The sequence below is a fragment of the Mesoplodon mirus genome (assembly GCF_964341445.2).
Source record: "Mesoplodon mirus genome assembly, chromosome: 4".
In the NCBI taxonomy this organism is placed as follows: Eukaryota; Metazoa; Chordata; class Mammalia; order Artiodactyla; family Ziphiidae; genus Mesoplodon; species Mesoplodon mirus.
In genome coordinates this window covers 174,910,509-174,937,234 of record NC_138979.1, presented here as the reverse complement: position 1 = coordinate 174,937,234, position 26,726 = coordinate 174,910,509, and the positions used below count along the sequence as shown (strand labels likewise).

The following is a 26,726-nucleotide window of genomic DNA, read 5'->3' as shown; positions in this document are numbered from 1 at the left end:
TTAGAAAGGCATGGGGCATCTGGATGGCTTTCACCGTGACATGGCGGTTCGTATGTGAGGCCCAGGTTACTAAACACCCTATAACGCACAGGACAATCCTGCACAACGAAGGATTATCTTGACCAAAATGCCAGTTACTGCTCTGACCTCCCCGGCCCTCCAATCCCACTCACTCCAGCAATACCCACTTGGTTTCTCAGTCACAAACCAGAATATCCCCAACTCCGCCTCTCTGCCCAGAACGCATTCCCCCAGCTCTCCATCCACACGGCTCCCTCGCTTCTTCCAGGTCTCTGCTTAAGTGTCACCACATCAGTGAGGCCTTCCCTGATCGTCCTGTTCATGAACAGCCTCCCTTCCTGACACAGGGACAGCACAGCGCCTGAGGGTGTTACTGGGTTCCTGGGCACTTGGGGACCCTCTCTGTGCTTCAGTTCTCCCATCTGTAAAGGGGACTAACAGCCCTGTTGTAGGGTTGTTATGAGGAGTACGTGAGTGTCTGTGTGTGTATGGACTATGCTTTTAGAAGAATGCCTGGAACTTAGCGTAACCACTACGTTAGCTCTGAAAATCTAAAACAACCGAAACCAACTTGGAAATTAAGCTATTACCTAACTTATTATATTTAATGGCAAAACTTAATTTTGTTAACTCATTAGGGGACAAAAGTTGACCTAAGCTAACATGAGGCTACTTGTAACACCACTAAGGATGTTAACAGATAGTACATGTATCATATTATGTTTCCAGCTCCAAATACATCTTGTCTCAAGGATTTTGAGTAAAGGACTGTGCACCTAAATTATTCTTCTACTTTATTTTTCTCTAGAGCAATTATCACCATTTGATGCAGATAAACTTGGTTTTTGTGTAACTCTCACCATCATAAGGTCAAGGATTACGTTTTATTATTGCACTCCCTGCACCTGGAAAAGTACCTGCTACACAGCAGGTGCTCAATAAATACATGTTGAAATGAATGGTTAAATTTTATGATGCCCAAAATACAACATAGAACATTTCTTAGGTGGAAGGAAGATTATTTCATGGAAGATGGTGACCAGTTAGTTGTTCTTTAACTCAGGAGGGAAGGCTTGGATCCAATTCATCTGTGTGGCAGTGGAACACTTAGTTAATGTGATGTTTAGTCCCTGTATGTTCCTCCCCTCCCAGGCACCAACCTTGTGCTCCACTCTTCCCTGACCATCCACGAAGGCTCAGGGTGTCCATGATCAGTTCCAAAGAGAACTCCAAAATATACCATGTGTACACCGACCTTCTGAGTGCAACATCACCAATAAACAATTCCGCTTGACCATCCCACTATAATAAATCAGTCTAATCGAGCTGACCATTCTCCCACCGACACCAGTTTCATTTCCTGACTTCTCTATTGATGATGGTGACCATCCCCCATCTCCCTACCAGCCACACCCCAAGCCCAGGACTCGCCTTTGAAGCATCTCCCACAGTCAATTACGCACAAAGTCTAGGCAGTGCTTTCACTGGTACAGCCTCCATCCTGGCCTTCGTTCGATTCCTCGTTAACAAATCTGTGCTGAGCGCCCCTCCATGCCAGGCACTGGAGGACACTGAACAAGACAGAAATGGACGTGGCTCAGAGGTGAGAGGGGAAGCCAGTGATCACACAAGCAACCACACTGAAAGGGAAACAACACAGACCATGCAAGAAGCCCAGGGCATATGGACACCCTGCCTGGAACAGAGTAGTGTCTGGAAAGAGCAATGGCTAAAATAAGTAATATGTGGACCATGAGTTGTTGGACAGACGGACACCAGGAGGCTGAGGAAGCAAGGAGAGTTTCAGTGACGTTTAAGCTGAGAGCTGAAAGTCAGTGCAGGCCTTGCTGGGAGAAAATCTACTTATGCAGAATGGTCAGAAAAGAATTACACTGCAATTACATAACACATATACAGCCAGCTCTTTGGTGCTAATGTAAATTCCATGGGAGCATGAACCTCTCATTCTAATGGAGGAGTAGGTCACACGCAGGGGCCACACGCACTGGACTATCACCAGTGACCCTTGTGTCAAGATTGTGCTCTTCCACTTCCAGTTCTTTCACTGTACTTTATCAGTGAATTTACCGCTCTGATCAGCTAAAGCTGAACTCTTCTGCCTGCGGGTCAAATCACCAAGCGTGGCACCTCACACCCTCGTGGCTGCTGTGCAGATGAGGTATCTGAGGCTCAGAGCGGTTAAGAAACTTGTTCACGGCAAAAGACTCGTTCAGGAGTAGACAGATCATCTTGTCCAGGACCGTCTGATGATGTAAAGCTCATACTCTCTCTTCTCTACAAGATGAGACGGAACAGTGAGCTCCCAAGCACACGCACAAGTGCTCTTGAGGATGTGCAGGAGGGAGAGGCTGGCAAAGCCTCCTTGAGAAGAGGCCAGCCCTGAGCACAGCGTTGACGAGATGAGCAACAGCTGGAGAGGCAGAGGAAAAGGACCAAGGCACCTGGAAAGGGGACTCCACGGGCTGCTGGCAGGATGACTTCAGGGGCAAAGGAGGCCAGCCCGGCTGCTGCTGGCAGTTCCCGCCAGGAAGTACAGGAGAAGCAAGGTGGAGATGGGGTGGCCAGGGTCTGAATGCCAACGGAGGACTCCAGACTTCAGCTTACAGGAAACGGGAGAGGATTCTGAATATGGGACGAGGAGGAAGACCCGTGTCTCTGAAAGATGAATGGTCACGGACAACGAGGACAGGTGGCCTGGGAAGAGGACGACCTGTGCGATGGGACAGCAGACAGGCAATCATTTCAGAAGTCCAGGGATTAGAAGAGGAAACTTTGAGACATTTGAAGGACCCGTAAGCTTTGATAGCTATTTCGAAAGCGTCCACGTGCCCACCTCAAGAATACAGTTCATCTCTTTCTATTGAAATCATTTCTGTGTCTGGCTTCTGACATCTCGGAGATTCTGAGCATCTCAAAGGCACTACGTAAAGTTTCTTATTGTTTTATCCCAAGTGCCCAGCATCCACAGGAGGAAGGACCTCGGTAAACGCTCCAAGGAAGGAAGGAAGAGCACAAGAGGACAGCTGGGCTTCAAGCCTGATGAGAGTGGGCAGCTGCCTCTGGGGCAAAGAGGGATGACGGGAAAGGAACCTCCTTCTAGAAAGATGAGCTCGGTTTGGGAGATACGGTTGGAAACAAAAACAAAAAAGAAAGGGGTTACTAGTAGATGTCACTTATACTTGGGACCTGTACGTTCCCTTGTTAAGAAAGGGCTGGAGAGCGGGCTCTAAGTGTGTTCTAAATTGTTATGGAAGTTACATTTCTCAGGTATCCTTTCATAAAACTGGAGTGCTATGGGGGCTTTTTCTCTTTTACATAACAAAGTAAAATGTGCTGCAGTTTCTTTTGACCTAACTGGTCTTCACAGAAAACAGAAGCACTAAAACCGTGTCTTAATTAAGAGGCATTAGAAGGTAGAGCTGAAGAGTGCCAGTCGTGGAGCCAAATGCCTGGGGTTCAAATCCTGCTTCTACCACTTACTACCGTGTGACCACGGGCAGCCTTTTCAACCACTCATTTCTCCAAGTCCTCATGGAGCTGTTGTGAGCATTAAATGGATAAGCATGCATAAAGCATTTAGAACAGTGTCTGGCATGTCGAAATCCCTGAATGAATGTTACTTGTTATCCTTTAAACATCTTGGCAAGTAGAGTTTTTGGTCTAGGTGCTCCAGAATAAAATTAGAAGCCACAGACTCACAAAGACAAATTTCAAATTCTTCAATTAACTTCCAAGTTATCATTAAGCCAGCCAGTATTACAGCAGACATCCACAGTACAAAACCACCACCAAATATTAAATGAATCAACTGACAGTAGATGCTTTCTGGACTTAAGTGCAAGAACACAGGTGCACTTGTCTGAGAAGACCTATTCTGAAGGTATCTGAATCTGTTTTTGCTCATCTAGCTGCATGGACTCACTCAGATTCTCCCTGAAAGCCCCATGGGCTTTCTCAGCTCTGTGCCCTTTGTCCCCTAGCTCCTCGGCTCAGATTCCCCTCCCAATCCACCTGGTTTACTTCAAGACCTACCTCGAGACCTACATGAAATACCACTTTCTTAGCTTTAGCTGGTGGTCTCTCACACAACCAGACCCTGCTCCAGCCAGAAAATATGTTTCTAACACTGGCCCTTACACAGCGGAATGAAGAGGGGCCAGTGTCGTCTCTCCCCGCAGCCCCTGCATGGCAGGAGCACGCCTCGCTCTTTTTCCCAGTCGTGCTCCCAGGGCTGAGCACACACGGTCATTAAACTATGAAACTCAGCCGTAGAAAAGGATTACTCACGGGGTTAACTTAATCTCAACCTCCCTTAGTGCCCTTAAATCATAATCAGTAAATCTCATGCAAATCCTGTGAAGCACATCTATCCTTTTCACTCCACTTTGAGGAAGAACAATCCCCAAATTGTCTTTTCCAGGGAAAGTAAAGAGAGGCTCAAGACTGCAACACAGGACCGGAGACTCGAGACTCCAGGCTGCGGGCTGGCCCTACGGATCCTGGACTTTGAAGCTCCCACAATCGCGAGTCAATTCCTTAAAATAAAAATACCTCTCTGTGTATCTCATCTACTGGTTCCTTTTCTCTGGAGAACCCTGACTAACACGGCAGCGTGAGAGGAATCGTCCCTCCCTTCCCAGGATCCAACGTTTCCATTTCCATCCTACAGGCCAGCCCTCCAAACAGCCTCTCCTCTCCTTTATCCCTGGGTCCCCGGCACCAGGATTTCCATCTCTAGTAACCCTCAAAGACCCACAGCGAGCACTCTTACATAGAAGACTTCGACACTAACATCTTGGAGGAAAAGTCTACCCAACGGCAGGAGGGGAGTAAAAGAGATCACTTCTGATCACTCCGTGGATAAAAGGTGAGCTGCACGCTTTTGAAAGCTTAATTTCTTGGGGCACCTGTTTTCTCAGCCAAAAAACCCATGATGCTAGACGAGAGCACTTTTCCCCAATAACTGATATGTTTCTTTATATTGCTCTGACCCTCTGACCCTATTTTGAGAAAAAACATTCTGCTAATAGTTAAGAGGATTTTAACTAAAGTTGGAAGAGGGCTTCCCTGGTGGCGCAGTGGTTGAGAGTCCGCCTGCCGATGCAGGGGACATGGGTTCGTGCCCCGGTATGGGAAGATCCCACGTGCCGCGGAGGAGCTGGGCCCGTGAGCCATGGCCACTGAGCCTGTGCGTCCGGAGCCTGTGCTCCGCAACGGGAGAGGCCACAACAGTGAGAGGCCCGCGTACCGAAAAAAAAATAGTAAATAAAATAAAGTTGGAAGAATAGCCTTCAGATTCAATTCAACATTGCTGCAAAGTGGTATGATTTCAGTAAGAGCCTTGATGAGTATAAAAACATAATATAATGGGTAGAGAATCTGTCAGATCTGATAGAGGGAAATGTCACATCATTTCAGGTACTCAACACAGAGCAAAACAACAAGCTTTGTAATAAAGTAGCCCTTGGGATGTATGATGGCCTACCACTCCGCAATGCTTCCAATGGTAGCATTGTAGAATCAGAAGCAAGTAGGTAATTTCACTGAGTCCTATTGACTCATCAGCGTATACAAGGAAGCAAAGGTCACACACAGCATCACGATGTGACAGAACCGGTATTAAAAGCCAGGTTTTTCTCCTTGTAACTTAGTTAGCTGGTTTAACAGAGTTACTGAGCACACAGGTGAGCTGACACTGAAATGTGGTCTCTGAGTATCCAGGTCCCTCGGGAGGCTGTTCAAGGATCCACGTTAGGCCCAAATTCATGTTTTTGTTGGTTAACTTCCTAGAAGACTGCGTAGTGTTATAACTTAATTTCTCATCACTTGAATTCAGGAATACTGGCAATAATCTAGCTTTCTCAAGTGTGTTTTATTTAAAATACACTTGGGGGAGGAAGTAACAACCTCCCACTCACCAAGGCCCAAACTCCTCACCCACAGAAGGGCCACATGGCCTCCATGCCTCTGCTCTCCCTGGCACTTCCTATCTGTCTCAGGCAATGACTTCTCCACCCAGGGATCTACAGTTCAGGTCTCATACTCAGGTAACCTACTCTTTACAGGCAGAAGTTTCTCTTTTTATAGGCACACAGCAAAGAGAAGGGCACTAATTCCCCTGGCCATCCTTCACAGCCTTGAGGGCAGAGCTTGAACAAGTGTAACGACAGCTCTCATGTCAGGGGCTGATATGTCTCCAGCACTGGGCTCTGTCATTTAACTCTCACAATAAACCCCAAAGGCAGCCATCACTTTTCCCTTTTCTTTTTTTTTTTGTGGTACACGGGCCTCTCACTGCCGCGGCCTCTCCCGCCGCGGAGCACAGGCTCTGGACGCGCAGGCTCAGTGGCCATGGCTCAAGGGCCCAGCCGCTGCGCGGCACGTGGGATCTTCCCGGACAGGGGCACGAACCCGTGTCCCCTGCATCGGCAGGCGGACTCCCAACCACTGTGCCACCAGGGAAGCCCCACTTTTCCCATTTTAAACAACAGGAAAGAGCCTCAGGTTAAATAAATTTCCCAAGTTCACAGAGCTAGTAAATAACAGAATAGTCCGATCTTTAGGCTCAAGAGTACGCTTTCCCATTGTGCTATGGCTCCTCAGAAATGTCTGGGAAGGCCTCTCTCACATCTAACCTCCACCGCTAACACTGTTTAGTCTTGGACCCGTATCCGGACCCAGGGGCAAAGGTTAGCCACTAATTTCCATAAACTAGGAAAGTAACTTGGTTGCTTCTAAGTGGTTCTTTGGTTGAAAAGTGTGTTCATGAAAGCTTTTAAACTTCTGTTTAAAAGTTTGTTCATCATTAAAGAAATAATTCTACTCTGTAGATACCTTAATTAGTTGCTATTGGCATCAACTGTGTTATTAAATTATGAAGAGATGTCTAATGGTCTCTGCAGACTAGAAGCCAGGAACTAAAGTTCTAGTCCAGCTCTATTTTATAGCTTCTTATAAAAACAGACACAAAAATGCTAATAGGTAGGGACTTTCTTACAGGGGGTGACAAAAATAATCTAAAATTGGATTATTGTGATGGTTTCATAATTCTGTGAAAATACTAAATCATTAAATTTTGGACTTCAGGGCTTCCCTGGTGGCGCAGTGGTTGAGAGTCCACCTGCCGATGCAGGGGACGCGGGTTCGTGCCCCAGTCCGGGAGGATCCCACGTGCCACAGAGCGGCTGGGCCAGTGAGCCATGGCTGCTGAGCCTGTGCATCCGGAGCCTGTGCTCCGCAACGGGAGAGGCCACAACAGTGAGAGGCCCGCGTACCGCAAAAAAAAAAAAAAAAAAAAATTGTAGGCTTCAAATTGGTGAACTTTATAGTACGTTAATTATATCTTAATAGGGCTTCCCTGGTGGCGCAAGTGGTTGGGAGTCCGCCTGCCGACGCAGGGGACACGGGTTCGTGCCCCGGTCTGGGAGGATCCCACGTGCCGCGGAGCGGCTGCGCCCGTGAGCCATGGCCACTGAGCCTGCGCGTCCGGAGCCTGTGCGCCGCAATGGGAGAGGCCACAACAGTGAGAGGCCCGCGTACCACTAAATAAATAAATAAATAAATGAATAAATAAATAATTATATCTTAATAAAGATGCTTAAAAAAGCACAAAGAGATTTGATTGCTCAAGTTTCACTTATCTAAGAAGAAAATCATTAAGGAATACTAATTTTACCATGTTATTCTTCTTCTGTATTTACTCCAAATGTCAATTTGCCTAATTCCTATTTCTGAAGTATTAAATACAGAAGTAAACACAAACTTTATGCAAACCGTGTAAACATCTACACTTATAAGTAAAATCAGGCAATGATCCCTCTACCAAGGGATTCATGTCGAGGGCCTACTTTAAATAAGGCTCATTTAAGACACACACACACACACACACACACACAGAAAACTAATGACAATCCACAAAGTCACTTTTTGGAACCCTATTCAGTACTCTTAGCAGGAGTTACAAATACACTTGTAACAACTCCTCCCATCAGGAATGTAAGAACTACGTACCTTGTGACAAGGAACCACGCAAGTTGACTGAAGTCTGGAGAGGGTCTCATATACGTCTTAATATGTGGCATGGCATTGCTGCGGCCTGACGTGTCAGCTGACCATTTGCTAGTGACGGGAAAGACACACATCACTAATTAGAAAATATAAATTGGTCACAGTCCTAGTATGAGGAAACTGTCTCAAAAGCAAAATCCTATCATCTAAAAAACAGTGAGTACATCTTTCTCTGTCATATAACCTGTGATATCTCCTTAAACTGTATTCAGCTAACAGCATAACACATGTTCATTTCAGAATGTAGGTACGTAGAAGAAAAACTTACCACCACCTACAAAAAGCACTGTAACCTTTCGTATGGCCTTCCCATCTTGTTATGAATACACATACATACACATACATATTACTTCTATTGTGCTTTTAACCGCATGTATGCACATCTGGTCTCCTTGAAAGCAGGAACTGTGCTCCCGGAGCACGTTACTGAGTACAAGAGGCTCACCAAATGCTTGTTGAAAGAAAAAAATACAAAATGGGAAAAATACAAACAGTATGAATATCAAAATGGAATACTGAAAGGCAGGGGGACAATTCAGAAATATTCCAGTCAAATGCTGATATTCATATATCTGAGTTTGGTTTCTAAGTTTCCAACATTTTTAGGACTATGGTTCCATGGGAAAAAAATGACCTATATTATGAGGCAACAATCCTTACTTATGAATATAAGAGGATGGTCCCTCAAGAATACAGATTGCCTGCAAGAGTAAAATCAGGATTAGGGAGAATCGTTATTAGATTGTTACATTCACTTGTATGAAGACAATACTGAAAGGAGTTCAATGTTTAAAAATGTCCTCAGCAAAACCAAACATCTCCAAAGAAAGCATTAAAGAAAGGCTCCAGGATGAATGGTATACTGAATTAGACTGAAAGCTTTTTTTCTTTCTGTTTTTTTTGTTTGGCCTCGCTGTACTGCACGTGGGATCTTAGTTCCCCGACCAGGGACTGAACCCAGGCCCTCGGCAGTGAAAGCGTGGAGTCCTAACCACTGGACCCCCAGGGAACTCCCAGACTGAAAGCTAGAGAAATGTAATCTGCCTTCGTTTCTGGCGTCCGGCATAATGAATGCTTGTTGAAGCAAGTATGAAACTAGAACTGGTCTAGAACACGCAGGATGTGCAGCCACTGCAGCCAGAAGAGGATGCGGCACACCCTGCTCACCTGAACACTCGGCCATTTGCTGACTGTTACAACAAGCCAAAGGCACCTCGTGCCCTGGAGAGAGTGTCGTGGATTCTTCCCTCGGTAAGCCTGTGGTTTCACAGCGTATGAATGTGTAGACGGAAGGATGACATATTTTGGAAATATGGACGAAAACGCTGCTTATGTAAATTCGAAACTTCCCAACGTGTTCTTTTGTTTACCTTTTTCTCTGTATGCCAATATTTGACTCTTTGGTATTAAAAACCATTTCCAAGAAATGTTTAGAACCTTGTTTTAAATGATTTCTATCACTAACATATGCAGATAAAAAATATAGCTATATTGGGCTTCCCTGGTGGCGCAGTGGTTGAGAGTCCGCCTGCCGATGCAGGGGACACGGGTTCGTGCCCCAGTCCGGGAAGATCCCACATGCCGTGGAGCAGCTGGGCCCGTGAGCCATGGCCACTGAGCCCGCGCGTCGGGAGCCTGTGCTCCGCAACGGGAGAGGCTGCAACAGTGAGAGGCCCGCGTACCACAAAAAAAAAAATATATATATATATATATAGCTATATTATATAAGGTTCTTTTCTTTAAAAAAAATCTTACTGACAAATAACATTCTTATTTTACCCTAAAGAAGCAAAGGCAACATTCTAAACCTATTACTTACTGAAAATAGGAATGGAGCCAATTCTGTTTCTCCGCCGTCTGGATGCTATAGGGAAGAGAGCCCCCAGCTTTTAAAATAAGAAAAATAAAAAAATGAAAATTACTGACTATAATTTGAGGATCCTTTGTTAAGAAGAAAATCTACAGCAAACAGTTGGAAGGTAAAAGAAAACCGCTACTTATTTCATCTTATGGAATAGTTCTTTGAAAGAAAATGGCTAAACAAACCTGCATTGGGTTTGCTCTCTCAATGGGGTTTCCTTTCTTAGGTATGCATGTCAAATAGTAAATGTTTACTATCTGAATAGAAAAAGGTATTTAATCACTGGGGTGGTAGTGGTGGTGGAAATTTAACATCCATAATAGCACAGATCTGAAATGTTAGGAAAGACCAGAGAATGAATCTCTACCCATCCTGCTGTCCTCATGCAGGTGAGACACCCTTAGCCACATTTTGCAAGATGAGGTCTGGTGCACCTGTTTTTTGCCCAAGACCAGGACACTCGGGGGAAGGCACACTAGGATAAAAACTTGGTTCTCCTGCCTCCTTCACCTTTTACACTGGTATCTCCAAATAGACTTTGTCCTAGCTACACAGATTCTTACAAATGAAATAAAAGGATCACTAAATTAAAATGTTCAGTAAACAGTTACATTTTTAAAAAGGAATTCTAAAAGCCATAGTCCTACAAAGAGAACGAAGATACAGTTCCAAGTGGAAACACAATCAGAAGCCAATTTTTGTTCCTCTTTGAAAGGAAGAAAGTTCACTGTAGATTCATCAGTGACTTTCCAAACACGTTAGAACTTCTCCATAGTAATCTATATCCAAAGAGGGCTTTAAATTTCTGACATATCGAATAAGACATGTTGTATCTCCCACTACAAATTAACTAAGGACATAGCTGAGGTTTCAAGGACCAGTTACACAATAGCTTTATTGAAAATACCAAGTTCTTCCCTACTAAAAAACATGCTTTGAATGGATCTAGCCTATTAGAAGTACAGAAAGGAGGAAAAGAAAAAAAAGCAGCAGCCAAACAAACCAGAAAATCACCATGTCCCTGAGTCTCAGTGAAGTAATTTTAGCTTGCCATTAAAAAGCAACAAATGGGCTAATACACTCCAAACCCTACTGAGATTTTTCTGGCAGGGTCACATGCAGTTTGATAAGCAATGAATGGACTAAGCTGGTCTAATTCAGAGCACTCTGCTTCCAGCCATAAGCAAATGCCAATCAGACTTCCCCTTTTTCCAAGGCATTACCCTGTTTGGGTTTCTGGTTAATACCTCCTGAATGCACTATCTGGGGGGCTGCTGAATTCCAAATACGTTTAAAGCCCAGCACTGACATAAGGGAAATAGAGGACAAGACTGAAAGATGTCTACAAAACAGGCCTAGGATTTACAGAAGAAGCTCTTGCAAGACGAGATATATCAACTGGGTTATACCAAAGGTTTCATCTCAGTATTAAGCATAAGTTCTGGACCTTCAATATTATCTGTATCTGGGATTCAAATCTGGAAGAACCACACAGTACTTCAGGCAGGGGGGATGTGGGGAGAGAGAGATCAGAGAAAGGTATGACACACAGCTGTAGGGGAAGCTGGTTTTATCAGGACGTCTTGTCTGGACAACCAATCTGCTGGTGGCAGAAGTGAGAACAATCTTATTGGTAAAAATATCAATCACTCAGAGCATTATTGTGAGGATTAAATAAAACACAAATTGCCCAACTGCATGGCATCATCTTTGGAACACAGCACTGCTCAGTATTACCTACTTTCATGATCCTTATCTAGTTAAGAGAGAATAATCTCTAAATTTTTAACCAACACTTTTCTGGTCTCAAGGAGGAAGGCATTTTTATTACTTGTTTTAAAAACTTTACCAAGGCCATGTGTAACTGAATCACTTTGCTGTACACCTGACACTAACACAACATTGCAAATCAACTATACCCCAGTAAAATTAAAAAAGAAAAAGTTTACCAGGGCATTTATGAAATATACACAAACACAAAATACAATCGGGACAGTTTCCCCAACAATTACCTGGATATCCTTCTAAGCTGGTCCGCACGTTTTCCACTGAAGGATAGATCTAGAAAAAAAAAAAAACACTTGGAATGTACCACATGGAAGAACTATTTGTTAAAAGGAATGAAGATTCGTTTTTAAGAAAATGAAAATCTCAATTAGAAATACCTAAAGACTTAGAAAACGTGCTTTAAATTTTAAACAAGTTCCCATCTTACTGAAAAAAAAATAAACTTCTAGTAATTAAACTACAGAAAGCATTTATAGTCAATGAAAGAAAATTACATTTCCATTTGAGTATTTTTTTCCCTCTGAAATGACAAATTAACACTGAATCGAATGCAAAATTATTAATTCAAAGGTCTCTAAATTAATAATGCTTGTAATTCTGCTGGCAATGCTTTATCAAGTATTTTTTCCCTTGGCTTGACGATCTGAGGAAGGAATGGAGAATTCGCAGACTAGTCTGTGGCTGAGATGGAGCTCTGAACAAACCAGCAAGCTCCCAGCACCAAATGATATTAGGGCCACTTGATTACAAATGACTATGCTAAGGTACTGCTGTTTCCATCCCCAAACCACGGAATGAAACATCTCTCTATGACAAAGAGGACTTATTTGATTCCTCTCCTGGACTAGAGGATAAGAAAAGTGACCACGAGGAGGAGGAACACTCACCAGATGAAGAGGAACAGCACTTCCTGGGGCCCTGCTTTCTTTGCCCAGTGTCACCAAGCTCTCTTTAAACTCAGAACACAACCATTTTGATTCATCGGCCCCCATGGAGCCAACGCTTGAGAACTGACCTATTATAGGCCAGGACTCTCCTTTAGGTGTGGATGAGGCGTGCTCCTTCAGAAGCTGTGAGAGAATAAAAAACGAATGCTACTGTTACTCCAAACACGTGAACAGAAATGCTGTGATAACTCAGAACATGGTTTTCCGCCCTTGGAATGCCTCGTTCACAAGGAAAGGCTGAAACTATTAGCGACCAAGTTCATACCCATGTGTAGTTTTTTTTCCTTCTCTGGGAAATATTTTTAAACACTGAAGATATTTTATTTTAATGGAGTAAGTGGACACAAGTATTCTTCTTCCAAAATTCTTTGATTTGTACTCAAAGCAAAAACAGATTAAGAAAAATAAAAAGACCCATTTTAGTAGCAATGTCAGATAAAGCACCAACCCGCCATACGAAATTAGATTCTTGTCTTGAAGTTGCAATGGTTTAACATACCTAAACAATACTAGGAGGTCAAGCTATTGTACATTTTGACTTGTATTATTTGAAAGAGGTTTAACTCTTGGGACCTAGGCAGCTGCGATGCTCTGTAAATAAAAGGGAATATATTTACATATAGATACACACTACTATAAGCACTGCAGAAGACTGACCTGCATTTCCTGCTTTGTCTGATATTTATGCAAAGCTGCAGAAACAATTCAGAAAGTACTGGGAAATTTTATCCATTTAAACACGTACCGAGGGTCTTCCTAGAGGCTGGAGATGGCAACAACAAAAAAAAGCCGCAGTTCCTGCCCCAGTGGAGCTCATATTCTGACGGATGTATTGTCTAGTTCATATGTATTATTTTCCTTACCACAGAGTAGGCATTAATATGTATAAACACACTTCCCCCAAGAGCCCAAATAGTTCTCAACTTCCACCCTGGGTGCAGCATGGCACAGGAAACAGGACTGAGCCAACAACGAGACTCAGTTTCTATTTTGGGTTATTCTGGGCTCAGTCCTTGATCAGGTACATGACCCCAGCCAAGTCCCTGGGCTTCTCTTTACACCTCAGTGGAACAGACGTCTGATCACCCATCTTCCTTGGAATGCAGCTATGATGCACCACGAGTTCCTGACAGTGGAAAGTGGTCGCAAACTCCAAGATGCTACTCAGCTTTCGATAAGATTGGGATGCTGCACAGTATGTACCATCACCTGGCCGTTCTGAACCACTGGCCCACAGGCTAATACACACTAGCGCTTACCGAACACTCAACACATGCCTTGCATTCATTTCCTCATTTAATCCTTATGTAATTCCGTGAGGGAAGTACTATTATTATGCCCATTTTATGGATGTCAAGAGGGGTTAAGGAGCAAGGCAAGGTCACATGGCTCATAACCAGGTCAGGATTTGGCCCTGGGTGTGGGTATCCGCCCACAAAGCTGTGCACTTAGCCAGTATGTGGGACCCTCTCCACCCCAGGTCAAGACAGAAAGATGGTGGCTTCAAGACCTTGCCCGCTTTCAGCTGTGGTCTCACTTACAAAAGGAAATTAAAGTGAAAAGTTGTCACTGGCCGGGTGGAATTCTCACGCAACATAATTTATGGAAAAAGAGGGGCTTTTAAGAAAGCCCCTTTAAGGAATTTACCAAGGTCGATAAACTGACTCCTAGAGAGAGGTGGAGAAAACTTTAAGCTTTAACTTGCTGGTTGTTTTATTTTGTTACAGATCTTTCTTGGCTTATTTTCATACCAGCAGCAAATGTCATTGCCATAATTACAGTTCTCAGGGCAATGGTTTAGCAAACAAATACATCATAGCTCAGTTGTAGTCTTCACTCAACACTATTTTCTGTTCTTTGTTGGATTTGTGTTAAAAATCCTTGATGTGCTGATGAAAAGCTATAAAACTTATAAGAATAAAAAATCTCTATCTTTATTACAAGAAATAAAAAAACTAAAAATCCTCCATATACTTTTGCCATTTAGAATTGTTAACTCTACACCTATAAATGAGGCAAAATGTTAAAATGCAAGTAATTAGTGGAAACTATAATTAGACAATCAATTATCAAGTGCCTACTATTTGCCCAGAATTGTGCTAGAGATACTATGAAGCTGCCTTCAAAATATACCAATTATAAATGAAAAAGGACAGAATATACATTAAATTTTTTTAAAATGGTAAAATAGTAAAAATTCTGTTACCTTCCTAAGCCTAAAATGTCCCCAGTTATCTTTCTGATTTCCTTGAAAGCGTCCCGGGGTTGAGCCAATAAGGTAAACACTAAAAAGATAGAAAGCACAAGTTATAGAACATAGTAATTTGTGGACTCCCCAAATCACAAAATATGCATGAAAACTAACATTAAGCAAGAAATATTCTAAGAGCCAACCCACTTTCTTGAGATGCCTCTTCAGAGGAGTGACTGACACTTAAAATCATTTTTGAGCACATCAAGTAATGGGGGGACACCCACGGGGTGTGAGGTACCAGGCAAAGAGCTCAGCAATTTTAAAAGAAAGCTCTCCAGCTGGGATGGGAGGGGGTGGGGTGATGGCACTCAGGTGAGGGGCAAGATCTCCCGGCCTCCACTTCAGTGCCCGAGGACCAGGAGGTGCAGACAGTGACAGGCCCTGCTCTCATCACGTCCTGAAGGACAGCCATCTCCTGCCAGGCCCCCGTGTTCCAGACCTCACATGGCGCTCAAGGTAAGCACCCCAAGTTGCTAAGAGGCCACGTACTTTGTTTCTGAGAGGTCGTGCTCCTGGATGGTATCTATCCACTCCTTGAGGGGAGCGGCGTTATAAGCCATCAAGTAGCTGATGAGGTCAGCTTTAAAGTGTGTGGTTGATTCTCCAGAGCTGTGGGTTCCATGGACTATTCGTGGGTACAAGGGGCTCAACCATATTCTGGAATGGAAAAAATATATATAACCTTTAACAGTCAGAAGCACAGCTGATCCCAGTGGTACCTCTGTATTGATTAGGCACTCACCCTAAGGAAGAGGTGAATTCTCACTACCTCTCTCCGCGGTCGGTAAGGTCATCCTTATAAAACATGAAACAAATCTGACGGCACCACTCCAATGGTTCCCATCATATTCAGAATTATTTTTGAAAACCTCACTGTGAATTTAAGACCCAGTAAGACCTGGCCTCTGCCCGCCTCTCCCAACTCAGTCTCTCCATGCTCCCTCCTTCGTTAACGTACCTTCCCCCTCGCACCTCTACATCATTTTTAAAGACTTGCTGACAACAGTTAAGTGTTCTACTCGTAACTGCTACAGCAACTCCACACCGCCAGCAGTAACCCCAGCAAGGTCCTGCCCATGCCTACGTCAATGGAGCTCTTCAGCCAAGTGGAAAGTAAAAGTTAGCTAAGAAAAAAATGCATGTGCAAATATGTTTTCAATAAACAAGCTCATTTTCATATATAACATATGGGATATATATATCCCACATCTCGTGTCTGGAATGAGTATAGACCACATTTAGTCATGTTACATTAACACTAACCTCAGACCTTCCAATAATTCAGTAAAAAAACTTTAAAGACATCTTTCATCAATTCTTTGTCAGTGTACTTTGCCAAAACTTCTATATCATACCCAGCAACGGCAAACAACCACAGCTAAACCCAGTCCTTCTGTGAAGTGGTCCCTCGTAGATTCCAAAGTATGGCTTCAAACTCCTCGTGCTGTTTCTTCAACAGCAAAATCAGGTGAACAGTCCTGCCTCACCAAGGCGCCCACGAGGTAATGAACAGGGTCTAACTTAAAGCAGCCTCAGCAAGCACGAGCTGTGTCTGCCTTTTTTCCCTTCTTGGGTTACTTCCACCACACTTCTACCCAACAAGCCGAGAGAGAAACTGCCCAATTCCGCTTTCACCCAGCAGCCCTCCAAGGAGACTGGTAAGGGGCAGGCTGTCAGGGCAGGAAGGATCCAGAACCACGAGGATCCTGGCTGTGCGTCTTGTGAACTCTGTACACGTTTCTAGCAGGGTGGCAAGTCAAACCTTCCCTTCCCACCTCGAGGTGACCGCTCGCATGAGGGGTTATACTTGTGACCAGGACAGGAGTCCAGGCTCTGGACCTGGATCTGCTTCTACCTGGCTGTGTCATTCTGGGCAAGCTCGGTGACCCCTCTGGGCCCCCCTCTGACCCTGTGTGTGTAACGCGACCATGTCGGGCGGGCTGGCTAAGGTCTCTCCTCCCAGGAGCAACTCGGAGCCCACAGGGTGAGTGGGGCTCCTCCTGGGTTAGAGGTTCACTCACGAGAGTAGTTCTGGATGAGGAACGTGACAGATGACGACTTTCTAAACCAGGATACCAAGATGCGAGGCGTTTTTAACATTTCACAAGGTAAGAAGAGAAATCATCCTGGGCCAGATAATTTTAAAATTGAGAAATTAACAGGTGGACCAAGAAGCAGGTGAAAAGGATGGCTGGAACACATGTGGAGAAGGAAAGAATCAGCAGGGCCATGATAGGATGACTAGGAAATAAGATTACACAAAACAACTACTTTTAAATATTGGGCCGGCCAAAAAGTTCGTTTGGGTTTTTCCATAAGGTCTTACGGAAAAACCCGAACGAACTTTTTGGCCAAGCCAATATTTTAAAAAGTTACACCCCACGACACGAAAGTATCAGAGAGTAGAATCTAGACTAACCGTGAGATAACAGCGCCTCTTATTCCGGGGTGGCCGGCAGAGGGAAGCTGGAGGGAGATTTCATACCCTTGGTACTTTGAGTTTTGAACCACATGAAGTTACCTAGTCAATACATTTTTTAAAACATTTAAATAAAGCTTTTTTTAAATAAAAGAGAAAAATGAACACCCAAGCCATTTACCCTTAATCCCTTCCCCATAGTAGCCAACCCAGAGACGCCTAAGGAAACAGGCCTGGCTGCCTACAAACTCAAGCTCCAGAAGCGCTAGAGACTGTGGGTGGGATTCTTTGAGCCACGGGAGAGCCAACTCGATAAATCCCTTTAGCTATGTTAATTACTGTTCCCTCAAGAACAAGCTATGATAATATCACTTCCTTTTAAATGGGGCTACATATGAGTCAGCAGTCCCAGAAGGCAAGCTAGCAGCTTAGAAGCTCGTGGGGCAGCAAAGACCTTGTTAATCGGAAACTCGGTGGATCAAGAGCACTGTGAATATTTTCTCTCATTCTGAGGGTTGTCTTTGGTCTTGTTTATGGTTTCCTTTGCTGTGCAAAAGCTTTGAAGTTTCATTAGGTCCCATTTGTTTATTTTTGTCTTTATTTCCATTTCTCTAGGAGGTGGGTCAAAAAGGAGCTTGCTGTGATTTATGTCAGAGTGTTCTGCCTAGGTTTTCCTCTAAGAGTTTGATAGTGCCTGGCCTTACATTTAGGTCTTTAATCCACTTTTTTTTTTTTTTTTTTTTTTTGCGGTACACGGGCCTCTCACTGTTGTGGCCTCTCCCGTTCCGGAGCACAGGCTCTGGACATGCAGGCTCAGCGGCCATGGCTCAAGGGCCCAGCCGCTCCGCGACATGTGGGATCTTCCCAGACCGGGGCACAAACATGTGTCCCCTGCATCGGCAGGCGGACTCTCAGCCACTGCACCACCAGGGAAGCCCTTTAATCCATTTTGAGTTTATTTTTGTGTATGGTGTTAGGGAGTGTTCTAATTTCATACTTTTACATGTACCTGTCCAGTTTTCCCAGCACCACTTATTGAAGAGGCTGTCTTTTCTCCACTGTATATTCTTGCCTCCTTTATCAAAGATAAGGTGACCATATGTGTGTGGGTTTATCTCTGGGCTTTCTATCCTGTTCTATTGATCTATATTTCTGTTTTTGTGCCAGTACCATACCGTCTTGATTACTGTAGCTTTGTAGTATAGTCTGAAGTCAGGGAGCCTGATTCCTCCAGCTCCATTTTTCGTTCTCAAGATTGCTTTGTCTATTCGGGGTCTTCTGTGTTTCCATACAAATTGTGAAATTTTTTGTTCTAGTTCTGTGAAAAATGCCAGTGGTAGTTTGATAGGGATTGCACTGAATCTGTAGATTGCTTTGGGTAGTAGAGTCATTTTCACAATGTTGATTCTTCCAATCCAAGAACATGGTATATCTCTCCATCTATTTGTATCATCAATTTCTTTCATCAGTGTCTTATACGGATAAAGAAGATGTGGCACATATATACAATGGAATATTACTCAGCCATAAAAAGAAACGAAATTGAGTTATTTGTAGTGAGGTGGGTGGACTTAGAGTCTGTCATACAGAGTGAAGTAAGTCAGAAAAACAAATACCGTATGCTAACACATATATATGGAATCTAAGAAAAAAAAAAAAGGTCATGAAGAACCTAGGGGTAAGACGGAAATAAAGACACAGACCTTCTAGAGAATGGACTTGAGGACATGGGGAGGGGGAAGGGTAAGCTGTGACAAAGTGAGAGAGTGGCATGGACATATATATACTACCAAATGTAAAATAGATAGCTAGTGGGAAGCAGCCGCATAGCACAGGGAGATCAGCTCAGTGGTGTGTGACCACCTAGAGGGGTGGGATAGGGAGGGTGGGAGGGAGGGAGATGAAAGAGGGAAGAGATATAGGAACATATGTATCTGTATAACCGATTCACTTTGTTATAAAGCAGAAACTAACACACCATTGTAAAGCAATTATACTCCAATAAAGATGTTAAAAAAAAAAAAAAAAGATCACCGTGGCTGAGGCTCTTAGAGACAGTCCATCCCCAAGACCCTGAACCCATCAGAACAACGCTGCATTTTGAGAAGCATATCCTAAGTGGGACACTTGGAAACTAGAACATGTTTGTAGGAAAACCATCAGGCAGTGGGGACAGGGGATCAAGCCACCTGCTATGGTGGGGAAGGGGAGTGAAGAGAGGATGACACACACCTGGCTCAGGGAAAGGCTGTGTGAGGGAAGAGGCAGCTCTGATGCTGCACGGCCCACTTAGGTCCAGCAGGCCCAGAGGATGGGGGCTGGGAGGTTCTCTGTCTCAGCTCAACTGAAGGTCTAACTTGGGCTCAGTCAGAGCCCCAGATTAGAGTTCTAGTCCAGGCTGGGCAATGGTATGAGCAAGGGAATGAGGAGGAGGATGCGGGGGAAGATACTCGAACCCTGAAAGGGTGAGTTCCTTCTAACACAGGAAGGCAGAGACGTGCAGAACATCTTAAGTGAAAGAAAGTGAAATTAAGGCTGGTCATAATGAAGCCTTATCGGGAAGGAGAACAAAGGGTGAAATGATTTGAACAAGTCCCTAAAATCCCTAAAAATAAACCTAAACTTCCTAAGGGAGATCAAAACCTAGATCTGGCATATATGCACCAAGGACAAAGGGTTAGTAATTAAAAAAAATAATTATAATAAAGGCATGAAAAACCTTCATGTTCAATTCTTTTGGAGATTCACAACCACATTACAGGCTCTAGAAAAGCCGTTTAGATTTGTTTTATGGGAAACTAAACTGACTGGGGGTGAGGGGACATTTTTAGTGTACAATCAACCCCCAAGTTTTCTTTTGATACCTGTTGGGAAGTGGCAAGTAAAGTGGGTGCAGGAATAAGTGAGGACCAAGAAAGCTATCAGGAGGGTCTTAATGGAAAAATAATAGGTTCAGACCTTTCATTTTTCATCCACTTTCCTGCCTCAGATCCTTGGATCTACTTGGCTGTAGAGTGTATGTATGATGCCATTTTGTAAAAACTAGGAAAAAACTACGGTGTATAAATATGTATGTTTACAGGTATAATAAAGGCAGTTATGGATGATTATGTGCTCGACGGGTAACACCGGCTACCTCAAGAGAGGAACTGGGGGGAGGCAGTACAAGAATACTATCACTTTGTTTTGCATGTGTCTCTTTTCTATGCCATTAATTCTGGGTTTTTTCACAATTAAACAACAGGAGAGAAAGAATAAATCGAATGTTCTCGCTTTTGACCTTTCTCAGCACACACAGTGACTACCAAGAAGTGAACGGAACCGTACAAACCCCTGTGTTTTCTGGTGCCAGTCGGCGTGAATGAGGTTGGAGGTGTGTATGGCAACCCGGAGGCCTTCTTCGTATAGCAGTAGCATCATTTTCCTTTAAAAACAGAAAAAGGATCAAAAAGCATTAACAGTACTCTCATAATACCTTTCTAATGCAAATGCAATAGCTAAAGGAATTCTTTAAACTCTTATTACATTATCCCAACTTTGAACAGTTAGCTTTCTTTTCTTCTATACATCATTGTTACCAAAGTCTGCTTAAGTGACAAGTGGAAAACCACCTTCCAAAATGCTGAGTATTTGGTGGTAAATGAACTTTTGCTCCATCCTGTCCACGTGGCCAGTCCTGGCACTTTAAACCCCTCCCCACACTGTAGTCTGGCTCTGTATTATCTATTCAGCATCACCCATTACTATCAGGGACAACAGGAATCTTCTTGTCCAGTGTTTTCAGAGTATGGTCACAACCTCTTGCTATGCTGTGGCTACCTCGCATTAAAAAAAAAAACTGCAACAGAATAAATTAGAAACTCAAGAGTATATTGCATATATTTAAGTGCTGGTTCGTGAAACTCTGGTTTCAGCACTTATCAGTACAGACACATGCAGCAGACTGAAATGACAAACCCATTTCCTACTGTGGGTTGCAGCTTAAGTTTGAAACATGCTTCACTTTCAAGAGACTGATCTTTCTTCATACTCTATAGACACCAGACTTGTCACCAGCGTGTACCTGGGCTTGAGGTAAGTCTTCCCTTTTCTTCTCCCTTTACTCAAATCAGCCTTAGAGATTCCCTTCTTTCCCATGGGGCGTCCCCAGTCATCAGATTATTTCTCTTAGTTTAATTCCAGTGAGAGGGAGGGAACAGGACAGATAAGAGCTTTCCATCCGAAGCTGGAAGACCTAAGTACCAGGGTTCATCAGTTAGAAGCCATAGGACCCTACGTAAGTCATTTAATATCTCTGAGTCGTTCCATGTCCCCTGCGCCTCGGCTTCTCACTTGTAGCATGAAGGATCAACCCCGTGTTCACTTCATAGGGCTGATGTGAGAATGAAATGCAGTATGTGTTTTGTTAAATGTAAAACACTCCAGGTATACATTCCCTCTACTGCTTCCACACCTTGCTTTACTTTGCCATCTACTTTCGGATGATTCTTGGCCTCCCGATGGTTTTCTAATTATTTCAGGAACCTAAATTCTCTCTCCCCCAACTAGAGATTCACTCAAGGCAGTAACTCTACCTTATTTCTATGGAGGCCAAAATGCTACTTAACATTTACTGATGGAAGTCAGTTTACACATGGGAAAAAAATGAACCACTGGTTCTCTCAAATAAACAACATCCCAAATACTATCTCGACAGAATGGGGTTATTAGCACTAAAAAATACAGAAAAGACTATACAAACAGAGAATGAGATGTAGCTCTTGCCAGAACGAGAATTTAACCCAAGCTGGCAAATGGTAAATTAATGCAAAGCTGGAGAAATGACAGCTGTTGAGTCAATCTTCTTTCCATGTATGAGATGTGCTCCCTGAAATCTGAGCAAATTTACATACACAGTTGCCAAATTAGTAGCTGACTGTAATTAAGAATAAGCCAGTTACGAATTCATGATTTAACTTTTACAAATATTTCCATTAGTTAAGGCATCAATTAACAGGAAAATCATGCACTAATGTCAGTGAATCCTATCAAATAGCTTTGAGAACTAATCTAAGGGGAGTCGTATTGATCTTTTCATAGACAAAATGGCATGTCCCAAAAAGGTCAGAGTTAAAAATGGATAAAACATATAAAGAAATGAGGTCTTCCCTGAAGAATACTGACCTGCATATTATCTATTAAGCTATGGGGGTGGCAGAAGGGACATTTCCCCTATTTGAAGCTGTTCCTGAACAGGGGGAAGGCAAGCTAATGTCTGTGGAGCAGGCACTGCTTTAGAAGCCGCACAGAATGCTAGCACACTAAATCCCACCCAATCCAGAGGAGGCGCTATCATTCCCATTTTACAACTGCAGAATCCGTGGCTAGGAGAGGTCATGGGGACTATCCAGCTCCCCACATGAACCAGAAGCAGCGCTTATTTGGATCACACATGTTGGATCCTCCTCTCACTGTGCACGGCTTCCCTTGGGCTGGACCGGGCCGCAGCTACTTCATGCTACTGGGGCAGGAGTGGGTCACATGGAGGGGAGGCCCTGCTACAGCCTGAAGAGGAGAGAGACTCATCCTGCAGTCTGCTCCTGGCTGCACGGCCACATCTGACGCTTCCCTCCCCCTGTGGATTCTCAGGGCCATGGGAGGTGCCTTTGCTTCCAGCTCTGGGGGCCACCAAAGAGCTTCAGCATTCTCAAGCACTATGAGATAATCCCCGGGCCTGCACAGCATCCTGGAAGCAGGGATGGAGCACGTTCACTGTCTCTAAGACCACCATGAGCTCCTGGGGGATGGGGCTGCAAATAGTACGTGGTCACCACCCACCAGCTGACGCCAAGTGTGACCCCGGAGACTCCTTCAGAGTTACTGTGGCAGCTCCACTCTGTTGGGGGAGCGGGGGGGACGCGTTCACACCTGTCACCAGGAGCTGGAAGGCTTTCCTTCTTTCCTAGCTCATGTGTTTGTCTTGCCTCTCTCACGCAAAGACTAAAAGCTGGAAGGACAAAAACCACTATGTCTTAAAACACTTTACATCCCCTCGAGCTGTGCTTCAAGAATATAATAGATATTTAATGAATAACTCTTAAAATATTTTAAAATGAACAACTGAAAGTAATTTCAAGGCATGAGTTCAATCTCCTACAATACTGGCATTTTAACAAAATGTAAACTACACACATACTACAGAGTGAGGAAAGGGTCTATCATTACTTCCCTAGGCACTTTCAACTCTGAATGAGGAACTCTGCTGGGTTTAACCTGCAAAATGCACGTGTTGGAGGTGAAGGAAGAATGGACTTGCAAAGCGCGCGCGTGTGTGTGTGTGTGCGCGCGCGCACACGCCAAAGGAAACAGACTTAATTTTAGCAGTGAGGAAACAACAAAAGTAAATTAAGAACTTAAGCAAAAATAAACAGTTCTAGTCCTGTCTCCAACACTGACTGGAGGAAAACTGCCTACCTACCTGGGGCCACTAGTCTATAAAATGAAGACAAAGGACCAAGTAATTTTTTGAATAGCATTAAAAAAAAAAAAAAAAGATAGCCCCGCCCCCCTCAAATGCCACTGTGTCAGATCTGGGCCAGCCCAGCACTCAGTCCCTCCCCTGACCCAGGCTCTCCTATGACTGACTAGCATATTAAGTGCAGTGTGAAAGTGCCCAAGAAACGCTGGCTGCGGGCACAGAACATGTGCCCTGCACAGGAACCCCGCACTGCAGGTCTAGCAAATCATGCCCAGGATCCAAAACAGGGCTTGCTGAAGGTATTCTGGAATCAGTAAGGTATTTAGGCTAGGGTTCCAGCTAAGGGTGGGGGACAAGGATCCATCTGGTGTGACGCTTTACTGGCAGCACCTCTCCCAGGACGTCTCCCATGGTGGTGCAGCTATAGGAGGCTCAGAGGCAGACTCAGCCTATTCAGTGCTATTTTGTATCCTTTGCTGAAATTAGCATTCTGTGAGCTCTGTGCCTGATACTCCAGCTAGGTAGGTGCTTGAGGTCACTCTCAACAACCCTCCATTACACTAAAGTTACCAATTAGGGGTGGCTGGTAAATGCAGCAACATTTACACAAGAGCACCTAAAACCAGATAATGTATGCCTGAAAGCTATCCCTTCACAAAGTGGCTCAGTGCTTTCTGCTCTGGTTCCTTTCTGGAGACAGACTGGCAAAATATAGCTTTAAGCTTACAAAGAGAATGATGAACATATGCCCTCGTTTTTGGCATAGTATCAGGAAAACAGTGGTCACTGAAAGACTCGGGGCAAACACTTCCTCCCATGAGATTCCTTGTTGCCTTAGGGACAGATACCCAAAGGGACATGCCTGAAGCAGCAGGCTACCTGTTTCCACTGCTGGTCTAGAAGAAAGATAAGGCTTTGTCACTCTTTTGAGTGTGACATATTTCTAGAGAAATATGATTTACAAAAATACTGAAATCGAGGCAACCATGTCTTATTCTTTTCTCAGCTAGAGAACAATTATGTAAAACGGCTCCATTGAACAGTAAGACTCAAATAAAATGGGAGTCAAGCTGGTACGTATCAAGTAGGAAGTAAGAGAAAAGTTTCTCCTGTCTGTTGTTTGCAATGTCTCAGAAATTATCCTAAGAGAATTTTCTGAGATGTCTTGAAGCTGGGACAGGTACCAGCCTCTCAAGATGACAATTTCTTGTAAAACAGTTTTTCTTTCAATCACAGCACAGAGTTGACCCAACAATATTCTATTTGATGCAACTCAGAATCTTATAAAATTCACAAGACCTTCTTTAAAGTGATGGAATCCATAGGCATGTGACTACCGCACGTACAGTCATGCGTTAACTGCGGACCACAATCTATCCCGTCGGTCAGCTATAATGAACGCCCTCAAGAGAAAGCAGAAACCACATCACAGATTCAGACTTTCATGTCCAGAGCCAGAATCCTGGTACTTGGTCTTAAGGCTGTTCAGAAACAACTCCTTTTCCTCTGCTTCCTAACTGATAGCTTTTTCCCCAGCAAAATCATCACATGTGAGTCCCCCTAAGGGCGATTTCTGAAGAGCATCCTCTGATCTATTAAACTCATATCCTCCCTCCCCCAGTTCATAAAAATTGCTTACGTGTGGTGTGTTCCAAACGCAATATCCAACTTTGCCTAGGATAAAAAAAGAGGTCAAGTTACTTGTTTTTTTAAAAACTCAATAATATCCCTATCTATTGAAAATTAAATTAGAAAAGATTCAGGTCAACTTTTTTTGTTTTTAAGGTTTTTACTGCCCTCTAGTGGACAAGCCCTTGATCGCCAAAACAGCTTTTATTTTTTAATTTTTTAAAAACATTTTTATTGGAGTATAATTGCTTTACAGTGGTTAGTTTCTGCTTTATAACAAAGTGAATCAGTTATACATATACATATATCCCCATATCTCTTCCCTCTTGCATCTCCCTCCCTCCCACCCTCCCTATCCCACCCTTCTAGCCGGTCACAAAGCACCAAGCTGATCTCCCTGTGCTATGCGGCTGCTTCCCACTAGCTATCTATTTTACATTTGGTAGTGTATATATGTCCATGCCACGCTCTCACTTTGTCCCAGCTTACCCTTCCCCCTCCCCGTGTCCTCAAGTCCATTCTCTAGTAGGTCTGCATCTTTAATCCCATCTTGCCCCTAGGTTCTTCATGACTTTTTTTTTTTTTATATTCCATATATATGTGTTAGCATACGGTACTTGTTTTTCTCTTTCTGACTTACTTCACTCTGTATGACAGACTCTAGGTCCATACACCTCACTACAAATAACTCAATTTCGTTTCCTTTTATGGCTGAGTAATATTCCATTGTATGTATGTGCCACATCTTCTTTATCCATTCATCCGATGATGGACACTTAGGTTGTTTCCATCTCCGGGCTATTGTAAACAGAGCTGCAATGAACATTTTGGTACATGGCTCTTTTTGAATTATGGCTTTCTCAGGGTATATGCCCAGTAGTGGGATTGCTGGGTCGTATGGTAGTTCTATTTTTAGTTTTTTAAGGAACCTCCATACTGTTCTCCATAGTGGCTGTATCACTTTACATTCCCACCAACAGTGCAAGAGGGTTCCCTTTCCTCTACACCCTCTCCAGCATTTACTGTTTGTAGATTCAAAACAGCTTTTAGAATAGCATCCAGTGAGGTTCATTTTTAAAAAAACTTCTTTTTCATTACCCAGAATGATTCAATACATATTGCATTTTTAATTACAGTAATTAGAAGTGAGAAGCCTAATTTCTTTAGAAGCCAGAAAACTAGTAAAAACAAATGAGACTCTATGCAACGTTTTAAAATTAGATATTTGGCTTATACAGAAATACACACACAAAGTTTTCAAA

The 26,726-nt window shown here is 43.6% G+C and overlaps 1 protein-coding gene and 1 long non-coding RNA gene across 4 annotated transcripts in view; one reads left to right on the top strand and one right to left on the bottom strand.

Moving 5' to 3' along the window:
* The window catches only part of LOC309802031, a 622,798-nt gene that overhangs the window by 332,309 nt on the left and 263,763 nt on the right, over positions 1-26,726 (top strand). The window lies entirely within an intron of this gene.
* TDP1 (tyrosyl-DNA phosphodiesterase 1) overlaps positions 1-26,726 on the bottom strand; it is a 78,906-nt gene that overhangs the window by 35,414 nt on the left and 16,766 nt on the right. For 2 of the 3 annotated variants that reach the window (XM_082617001.1, XM_082617002.1), the window contains exons 6-13: positions 25,475-25,509; positions 20,710-20,802; positions 15,449-15,616; positions 14,912-14,990; positions 12,646-12,828; positions 11,983-12,031; positions 9,929-9,995; positions 8,053-8,160 (exon numbers count right to left, since the gene is read on the bottom strand). In XM_082617001.1, the coding sequence (XP_082473127.1) occupies positions 8,053-8,160; positions 9,929-9,995; positions 11,983-12,031; positions 12,646-12,828; positions 14,912-14,990; positions 15,449-15,616; positions 20,710-20,802; positions 25,475-25,509 (782 nt within the window). Of the gene's footprint in view, positions 1-845; positions 2,753-8,052; positions 8,161-9,928; positions 9,996-11,982; positions 12,032-12,645; positions 12,829-14,911; positions 14,991-15,448; positions 15,617-20,709; positions 20,803-25,474; positions 25,510-26,726 lie in introns of those variants that run through there. The other variant, XM_082617003.1, reaches the window with a different exon arrangement.